Source organism: Hemiscyllium ocellatum, chromosome 20 (assembly GCF_020745735.1).
Source record: "Hemiscyllium ocellatum isolate sHemOce1 chromosome 20, sHemOce1.pat.X.cur, whole genome shotgun sequence".
Classification (NCBI taxonomy): domain Eukaryota; kingdom Metazoa; phylum Chordata; class Chondrichthyes; order Orectolobiformes; family Hemiscylliidae; genus Hemiscyllium; species Hemiscyllium ocellatum.
The window spans coordinates 56,639,127-56,649,650 of NC_083420.1; the positions used below are offsets into that span (position 1 = coordinate 56,639,127).

Genomic DNA, 10,524 nt, shown 5'->3' on the forward strand with positions numbered 1-10,524 from the left:
TAAATGATTGCTTAGAGTCAGTGGATTGGTCCACATTCAAGAAATCAGCAGCCAATCTAAGTAAGTATGCCACTACAGTTACAGACTTCATCAGTAAACGTGTATGATGATCGTGTACCGGAGTTAAGCAGAACGTTGTCCAAACAGAAACTATGGATGCACTAGGAGATCCACTCTCCGCTGAAGTCAGGTCTGAGATTTTCAGGTTAGACAAGCTTGACCCATACAGGAAATCCAGTTATGACCTTCATAAGGCCATCGGGGGTGCCAACAGGCAATACCAAACTAAGCTCGAGACCCAGACTAACCACCTGTCGCTTATGGCAAGGCTTGCATGACATGACGGGCTACAAAGTGGTCAAACAGAATCACGGTGAACAGTACATCCCTACCCGATTAGGTCAATACATTCTATGCTCACTTTGTGCAAGTCAATGAAATGATGCCACCTGCCTCACTAGCCTCGGATGCAACTGAACCCTCAGTAAATGTCACAGACATTAGACTGGCCTTCTGAAGGATGAACGCACAGAAAACAACCGGCCTGGATGGGGTAGTCAGTCGTGCACTCTGATCCTGTGTGGACCAGCTGGCAGGAATATTCGCTGACATTTTTAACTTCTCCTTACTAGGATATGAAGTCCCCACCTATTTAAAGAAGACACCATCATTCCAGTGCCAAAGAAAAATCATGCAGCATGCCTCAATGACTCTCACTTGGTGTCTCTGACATCCATAATTATGAAATGCCTTGGGAAGTTGGTCATGGCTCACATCAATTCCAGCTTCCCAGACTGCCTTGACCCTTGCAATTCGCCTACTGGTACAACAGGTTCATGGGCTCACACTATCTCCCTGGCCCTACAACATCCCTGGAACATCTGGACAAGTATAGCAATGTCAGGCTCCTACTTATTCACTACAGCTCCACCTTCAACATCATAATTCCAAACAAACTCATCTTCAAACTCTTGGATTTAGGTCTCTGCACCCCTTCAGTAACTGGAAGGGTAGTTAAATTGTTCGACCAAGGAGCAGTGGGATGGCTTCATGCGTGTGTCCCAGAGATGTTCTCTGAAGTGTTCTGCAAGTAGGCGTCCTGTCTCCCCAATGTAGAGAAGACCACATTGGGAGCAACAGATAAATAAATTACGGGTGTGGAAGTGCAGGTAAATCTCTGATGGATGTGGAATGCTCCTTTGGGGCCTTGGATGGAGATATTGGGGGAGGGTGGAGTATGTGGGCACAGGTTTCACAATTCCTGCAGTGGCAGGGGAAGGTGCCAGGATGGGAGGGTGGATGGTTTGGTTGGAAGCGTGGAACTGACAAGAGTGTCGTGAAGGGGATGGTCTTTACAGAATGCAGATAGGGGTGGGGAGAGAAATATATTTCTGGTGGCTGGGTCTGTTTGTAGGTGGCGGAAATGGTGGAGGATAATGCGATGTATCCGGAGGTTGGTCGGAAGAAAGATGAGGACCAGGAGGATTCTATCCTTGTGGAGGTTGGAGGGGTGGGGTACAGGGGCAGAGGTGCGAGAAGTGGATGAGATGCACTGAAGGGCTTCAAAGACCACATTTGAGGGGAAATTTGAAGGAGGCCATCTGATGTGATTTAATGTTAACACTGATCTCTCTCTCTGCACCTTCTTAGTAGCTGTAACATTGTATTCTGCAATCTCTTCTCTTACCCTGATGTACTGGTGTAGTATGATCTGTCTGCAAAGCATACAAAACAACACTTTGACAGCACCTAGTTGGTTACATCGTTTTTGCAACCAAATCCCCTTATCAAGGGCAACGTACCATATGCCTTCCTAATTGCTGGCTTTACCCACCGGCTAACTTTGTGATTCTTGTTTAAAGTACACTTACACCCCTCTGAACATCAACATTTACAAGTTCCACATAAGAAAATACCAAAGAATTGCACTCGCTAGAGTTCTGAAGATCTCAAGTTCTGCAGGGTCACTGGACCCAAAGCATTAACTCTGCTTTCTCTTCACAGACACTGCTAGACCTAACCAGCAATTTCTGCTGTTGTTTGCAAATTCCATACTTTCAAACAAAAAAAATCACTTTTGCATTCTTATCAATGTAAAAACCATACACATCCCCCACATCACTTTCCACCTTGGCGGCTTACGTCTACATTGTAAACACTCAAACAACCAATTTCTTACAAAGACATTAACTGACATAAGACGATAAGAAACAGGAGTGGGAGTAAGGCCATTCGGGCCATCGAGTCTACTCCGCCATTCAATCACGGGCTGATGCCCGGAACGTCGATTCTCCTGCTCCTTGCCTGACCTGCTGCGCTTTTCCAGCAACACATTTTTTCAGCTCTGATGGGCTTTCAACGCCACTTGCCCCCCCCCCTACTCTCCCCGTATCACTTACCGATCGTGATGGACATATTTACCATCTCATTGGAAATTCCTGGGCAGAATTACAAGTAGAATCGAACTTAAAACACACAAACTTAAATATAGAACTGATTGCGATACGCGAGGGGGAGGGGGTCGGGGTCACTCTCCCTTACCGGATTTCGGTGGGTATCTGTAGGCCGAGTTAGCCTGGATATCGATATCCTCGACTCCTGCGATTCTCCGGCTGAGCACCGAGCCCATGGTCAGTGACACCGTCCCGGGCGCAGGGGATACGGAATAAACAACAACAACAACACCCCCCACCCCCCCCCTCAACCCTCGGCCTTTGAAGTCTCACCCCCTCCCCTCCCCTCGGGTCGGGTTCAGAGTGGCCCTGAGACCCGGGCCCTCCTGCCTCTGGTAAACCCCAGCCTTCAAGTCAAACACAAGGAACAACAACTATTTGGGGGTGGGGGGGTGAGGCGGGAAAGGGTGCACTCCTCCGACCACAGCTCAAAGCTCCGCGATCTCACGCCGAACAAAGACTAATTCACCCTCCCAGGGGCTGGGGGGGAAGGTACCGACAACAGGAACATTTTCTGTTCCGTCACAGAACGGTCGCAAACTTTCCCCCCTCCTCCTCCCCGCCCCGCCGCCGCCGGAAGTCCCTGTCTCCTCTCAGGAAGTGCGGGGGGGAGGGAGGAAGACATCGCTCGGCGGTTCTGGGAATTGTAGTTCCTCTCTGCATACGGTGAACGCGCGCAGAGCCGGGGAAGACTCCATTACCCGGCGGGCGCCGCGAGGATTACCATCCCTCTTCCGGTTCCTGTCTGGCCTGCCCCCTTGTCCGTCCCTGTTCCTTGTCTGTCCAGGAGGTGCAGGATGAGACAATGTCTGCTCATCTCCAACGGTGTTCCACCTCCAGTGATAATTCTGTGCGGGTCATCTCGTAGCTTTTGTCCTTTATTAGTGTGTGACTGAGCCTTAGCAGATTGCTGGGCAAATTAACTGGTTCAGGGATAACAGGAGCTTGACAACTCTCTTCAAGCTATCTACTTTGTTCATACAAAACCTCTTGGTTATATACATTTACAGTTCAGTTCTGTACAGTAGTATATCAGGGAAACAAATAAGCATTGGGGATTGACTCTATCCCCACAAAAGTAAAAACAAGGGCTGCAGATGCTGGAAACCAGATTCTGGATTAGAGTGGTGCTGGAGCAGTTCAGGCAGCATCCGAGGAGCAGGAAAATCGACGTTTATATACATTAAGGCACTAGGAGGGTCCGATAACTGAACAGACCCCTCATTTAACTTCAGGAAGTGGAAGTCTTTCCCCACTGCGTCTTGGTGACAGTATGCCAAGCTTTAGTATAGCAGCACATCCAGCAGGATTCACTGAATGAACACATGGAATGATCTGAGACACATATATCATCTCTGCCACTCCTAGAAACAACTTGCTGAGTCATTAAGGGTTGTTGTAAACAGTTTTTTTTCTTGAGACATGATTTTAATCAATGAAGTGTTTATGCTTTCATTATTTTGCCCTGTTTACTGATATTATGTCATGCCTTGGGCAGACTAGATTGTGAATTTTGGAACTTAACTAAAGAGAACTGTATTTAAATAACAATCAAAAGTTGTAAGATAGTATGACAAACATTTTCCTATTAAAACATTTTGGGTACATACTTTTCTACCACAATACTTATGCCTCATTTGATTAAACAAATAAAAGATGACTGTGCCACGGATATATGTCTAGGAGAAGGCATTAGTAAGACATTAACTTGAGTAAGTTGCAATTAAAATGTACAATGATACTAAATAATAACATTATTATATATTATTATATCAGGTAAATATTTTATGCCCACTGTGTCCATCATCATGGAAGGTCTCAATGTTGTATATTCCCATCCAAGTTTACTTACAGTGTGGAAACAGGCCGTTTGGCCCAACAATTCCACAACTTACCTGGACATGGCCAAAACTGCAGAAGAGATCCAGAGTACCTTCCTCCCTGATCTCACACTTGCATCCAGTTGAACCATAAAATATTTTTCCCGGACAGGGTGCAGTTCTTATAAAATGACCTCAGCATGTGTGAAGTGGCTTAACACCATAATAAATGGAACTAGAAGTCTTGGTATTGAGGTATGTTTTGAAGAGCATTTTTAAGGAGGAAAGATAGGTTCCAAAGATAAAGAGGTTGAGGGTGGGAATTCTGTAGCTGAAGACCTATGCAGTACAACATGATTATCAACAGTGGAGCAGAATTTATACATGCAGAAACATTGAAAGGTTGGAGCACTAGATGAGATTACAGAGTTAGGGAACGTAGAGGCAGAGAGGTGAACTTGAAAATAAGGATGAGAATTTTAAAATTGAGATGTTATTTGATAGGGAGCTACTGTCGGATCAGCTAGCACGGAGGTGATGAACAAGTGGAGTTTGATATAAGGATATGAGCAGGAAAGGTTTACATGACTCCCAGTTTATTTGAAGGTAGAATGTTAGAGGTCAGGCAACAGTTGGAATGGAAAAATCCAAATGTAATAAAGATGTGGGTGAAGATTTCAGCAAATGAGCTGATGTTGGTGGAGGTTAGGCAATTTTACCAAGGTGGAAAAAGGAAGTCTGAGGGATGGCATGGATTTGTAATTAGAAGTTTATTTCAAATATGTAGCAGAGTCTATGAACAGTCTAACTCTGCCTTAGACAGAGGCCAGGGAGATCCATTTATGGGGACAATAGCTAGGGAATGGAGTTTATGGCTGGAACCGAAGATATTCCTCTTCCAAATATTTCATTTGACAAATGCTGCATATTCAATAATGGAATGGAGGTAAGCAGCCTGGTAACTTAGCAATAGCAGGTCAGTTGACAGTAGTAGTAGTGAGGTTGCCATTAGGCAAGGAGCAGTTGCTTGGTCAAATTCAAATATCCAAAGGTTGCTCTCCAAATTATGCCAATCCACAATTAACGATTTGACTCACTTTTGAAACATACTGAATGGCATTAACTCTGATATTTCCATGGTATGTATAAATTAAAGTTGCCATGTGATGTTAGTACAAGTCATTAAGAGGCATTTGGATGGGTTTGGAGGGATATGGGCCGGGTGCTGGCAGGTGGGACTAGATTGGGTTGGGATATCTGGTCGGCATGGACAGGTTGGACCGAAGGGTCTGTTTCCATACTGTACAACTCTATGACTCTATGACTAAGTCATTTCAAGTTTAAGTAGCATTTTAAAAGCATATGGTCATTGCTGCCAAATGACCTTTCTGATCTTGAAAATTAATGTTGAAAGCATGATCCTTTGTTTTCAGTTAGAGAGGTTTTAAAAACCTTTTTTAATAATTAACTTTTTTTTCTCTAATTTGATCTTTCTTCCAGCTTATTATTTCCATTTAGATACCTAATGTGACATTGAATTCATCCGTTCTAATTTAATCTTCCTTCTTACTTCCTACAATGTTTACTTCACAATTTTTCAGTCAAAATCCAAATGGCACCCATGAAAGATCCTGGATATTACATGGAGAGATAGTATCACCTCGGAAGAAGTGCTGCAGGGGATTGTTCAGGTGACTGATACTGACATGTCAGGAGGAACCCAATCTATGTGAATAAATCTGATTGGTTGAGGAGATTCGTTGTTTGCATGTTCTGGTCACAGATATGCTGTTTTCCTTGCTGTGATAGTATCAGCTTGTGTGTTCATCAAGTTATCATGTGAAATAAATGAGAAAACCAAGCCTGCAAGAGTAAGTCCAACTTTATGACATATGCATTTTACTTTTTTCTTTCTTCTACCCAGATGCGATCGGCCTTGGTGCTGCAGAACACTTCCACATTACCTGTCCTTTGTGGAGAAATTTGCAAAGGGAAAATACCATTGACCACAAGGCTATCAGGCAGTGGTCAGCACATAGCATCCTTGAGACTCTGCAGGAAGAGGTGAGGGCAGATACTGTTGGGATGTTCTCTGAGCAGACTGTCAAAGTCATTTGACAAAATGCCTCATCACCAGAACTTACCAACAGTCACCAAGATATTACATGGCTGGTACCTGTGAAATCCTTCATGTACTCCCTGTCAGGTCTGCACAATCACACACTGCTTGAGAAGCAGCTGTGGTGGAGGTAGAGACTGTTTCACATCACCTCTGGAATGTTCCACTGAAAAGGAAGTCTGGAGGAAGATGCAATGGTTTTTGTCAAGGTTCATCCTGAGCAGCTCTGTGTCGCAGGACTCTGTACTCTATGGTCTATTCCCCGATGCACGCTGAGACAAACATCAACAAACATTGAGGGTGGCATGGTGGCACAGTAGTTAGCACTGCTGCCTCACAGCACCAGGGACCTGGGTTCGATTCCAGCCTTGGGCAACTGTCTGTATGGAGTTTGCACATTCTCCTCGTATCTGCGTGGGTTTCCTCCCACAATACAAAGATGTGCAGGTTAGGTGAACTGGCCTTGCTAAATTGCCCATAATGTTCTGGGATGTATTGGATATGTGCATTCATCAGGGGTAAATATAGAATAATAGGGTAGGGGAACAATTCTGGGTGGGTTACTCTTCAGACTTGTTGGGCTGAAGGGCCTGTTTCCACACTGCAGGGTTTCTGTGATTCTATGAATGTGCCTGAAGGATCATCAACTCAGTAAAGACAGTCTTTGGTCTGCCTGAAACGTGTTGGTCTTCCAAAGTAAAGAGTTGACTTCGACTAAGTGTTGCAGACAGGCATATTCCAAGGTCCAGGACTACGTGCTGAAAGACGCACTAAAGCTTGGGACAGCTGCTGCCAAAATGCAGTGGAGAAAGACCACTGCCTAAGGTCTTATGGGTCGGCACGGTGGCTCAGTGGTTAGCACTACTGCCTCACAGCGCCAGGGACCCAGGTACGATTCCAGCCTTTAGTAACTGTCTGTGTGGAGTTAGCACATTCTCCCAGTGTCTGCCTGGGTTTCCTCCGTGTGCTCCAGTTTCCTTGCACAGTCCAAAGATGTGCAGGTCAGGTGAATTGGCCATACTAAATTGCCCATAGTGTTAGGTTCATTAGTCAGAGGGAAATGGGTGTGGAGGGTCGGTGTGGACTTGTTTGGCTGAAGGGCCTGTTTCCACACTGCAGGGAATCTAATCTAAAAAAAAAGTACAATGGTGGTCCGTTACTGGACCTTACCGGTGCCTCACGTAAATTGTAACGAACATCTTGCATAAGTAAGAAATGCCTATCGGGAAAGTCAAACCAATGTTTGTTTTGTCCTCATATCCAAATTCTGTACAGAACCAAACTGCTTTTTTGACTATGTACATACATAGTATTTTTTATGAATAAAGTGTATTTTTTAACTTAAATAAAACCAGTAAAAACACAATTTGTCCAGGGCATCTCCATGACACAGGACCCTGTGCTCTTGAGAATTGATTATATTGAAAGGTAATGAGAAAAAAGTCCCTTTGTCACACTAACTTGTCCTTGAATATTCAATTTCTAATACATGCATATGCTTTGATGACAAACAGCTGGAAGTGTGGCAAGAAAACAGTACATTTGCTAAAGTATTAAAAAAAATGCAGTCTTTTTTCTATACCTTCGATTGTAAATAAAAGGTTAAGACAAAAAAACTAATTTAACTTTATTAGTTATTTCAATGAGCATTTAGTTGCAAATCCAATAAAATGCACATGTGCCTCTAGTGCGGTTACATTTGAGCCTGGGTGTCCTTGGAGAGGGAGCGCATAGGGTCCATCAATGCTTTCGATGCCTTTAGAGGGAGGTATGCACTATGGGGAATACAGCGCTTTATCTCCCTCTCCAACTCCATTTTGATTTGGTCCCTTCCCATTTGATGATGTGCATTGCCCATTATGGGTTTTCTTATAAACACACAATTAGCTATGAGTGTTTTTACTTCTTTTTATTTCAAAAATATACTTTATTGATTCAAAATCTTTATATGCATTTAATTCTGTACAGTCTTTACATACAGAGAACAAAAAAAACCCAAGGAAATTTCTTACTTATGCATGATACTAATTAGATATATTTGAGGCACCAGGAAGGTCCAATAACTGAATAGACCACTGTTTAACTACTTTGGCAGAAATATCTTAGACGATGGTCTTTCCCCACTATGCCTTGGTCACAGTTGCTCTAAGAATTAGTGCGTCCCTCAGCACATAGTCTTAGATTTTGCAACATGCTCGTCTGCAACACTCAGTCAGGGTCAACTTGTTATATTGGAAGACTATTGTCTTTCCTCGGCTTTCTGTGGATTCAGTGACTCTTGGGCCCAACCTCCAGCTCAGACATGTTGAGGCCATGCCTTACATAACCCCAGGCCCATAGCTGGCTCCGGCTCAGATGTGGCAATCCCATAAGCTGCATTATCGGTGGTAGAGGAGCCCCGAGTCAAGACCCTGGCAACTGATGTATGGTGGCAGTGTCTGGAGGAGTGTTGGATTGGGAACAGGAGATAATGAGACCAGGCCCATGACTCTAACTCAATCATGGCAGTTGCAGGAGCAGTGCACTACCTGGATGCTCACAGCATCCCTGCCATAACTCTTTGCCCTCTCAGCCAGAGCAACTAAGCACAATATGTCTGTCCTGACCTGTCTTTCAGCTTGAACACAAAGCCAGGAGGTTTGTCATTAAATGTCAATCTCACAGCTACATTTTGTGGCAGCAGAGTATATGGAAAACATATAAATACATCTACATATAAACACGTGTGCTTTCGATGCCTTTAGAGGGAGGTATGCACTATGGGGAATACAGCGCTTTATCTCCCTCTCCAACTCCATTTTGATTTGGTCCCTTCCCATTTGATGATGTGCATTGCCCATTATGGGTTTTCTTATAAACACACAATTAGCTATGAGTGTTTTTGTCTGAAAGTTTAAGAGACTAGTCCTCAGTCAGTCAAGGGAGATGCCTTTCAGTCAGGGGAGCTTGGAGCAGTATTCAGCAGTAATAAAACAATAAATATTAATAAATATATCTTGTTTTGTTCAAAGTTTGAAACTGAAGTCAGAGTATTAGGTCTCAATGTTTACACTAATCATATACAGGCCCTTACTCTAAATCTTTAGAGGAAACACAGAATAGATATGTTCATAAGTATTTTAAAGCTCAATTTTTACAATTCTAGTAATTCCTCGTGTTTGCAAGAAACACTGAATAGCCTTGACAATACTCCCTTTTGAAACTAGAAGATACATATAGCTTGTTGGGCTAAAAGGATATAACGATATCAGGAGAAAGTGGATAAAAGGGTATTGAGTTGGCTGATCAGCCGTAATCATATTGAAAGGTGGAGCAGGCTCAAAGGACCAAATGGCCTACTCCACTCCAAGTTTCAATGTTTCTGTTTCTATTTCCTTTCAATGTCATACAAATGTAAAATGAGACACAATTCAGTAGGGTTTCTTCAAATGACATGAGATTAAAGTAAGGTAGATTCCCCATAGTTTCAATTTGAATATTGGTTTCATGATGTATGTTTCAGATTATTAACTGCAATTGAATATTTGGTTACCATATTGCCAGAGTAATAGTAAAAATCATGATCTGATGATCAAATTAATGTGCGTTTATACATTACTTTGGTTAGTTGTCATGTGATTTGCAACATATTTGACGTTTTTTTTGCAAATGATTTTGGCCTGCTGTCCTTTCTAAACTGTATTTGGATTGGCAATGTTATACTACTATAAATAAGAGGTACTATGTCTTTGCATACACATTTCCAGGGTGTTGATAGGGTCTAATCAAATTCCTGTAGTTCCAAAATGTGTCCCATTGCAATCTTCAATAATTACTTTTTGAATGTAGATTTAAATGAAAATAATAGCGACCCTTACGACTTTTTCCAATTAAGAGCATAGTACAAGGTCAAAGAAGTTATTTTCAGAGGAAGTTGGAAACTGAGCCGTACAGCGTGATCAAGAGCAGCAGCTCCTCTCCCGTGGTAGTAAAACCACACACGATTGTTTACAAAATGAATGTATCAGGAAGGGACTTGAAAGAAATGTTTACGGTATTTTGTGATTAAGGCCTGCGCGCATTGAATTCTCATTATCAAATATTCACTTGCATCAGTATATGCCAGTTAGTTACCACTCCCTTCCCTGGCGTG

The 10,524-nt window shown here is 43.1% G+C and overlaps 1 protein-coding gene across 3 annotated transcripts in view; it reads right to left on the reverse strand.

Moving 5' to 3' along the window:
* The window catches only part of LOC132825532 (E3 ubiquitin-protein ligase MGRN1-like), a 158,810-nt gene extending 155,796 nt beyond the window's left edge, over positions 1–3,014 (reverse strand). For all 3 annotated transcript variants that reach the window (XM_060840899.1, XM_060840897.1, XM_060840900.1), the window contains exon 1: positions 2,542–3,014. In XM_060840899.1, the coding sequence (XP_060696882.1) occupies positions 2,542–2,629 (88 nt within the window). In that variant the 5' untranslated portion in view covers positions 2,630–3,014. The remainder of the gene's footprint in view (positions 1–2,541) is intronic.
* Positions 3,015–10,524: the final 7,510 nt, after the last annotated feature.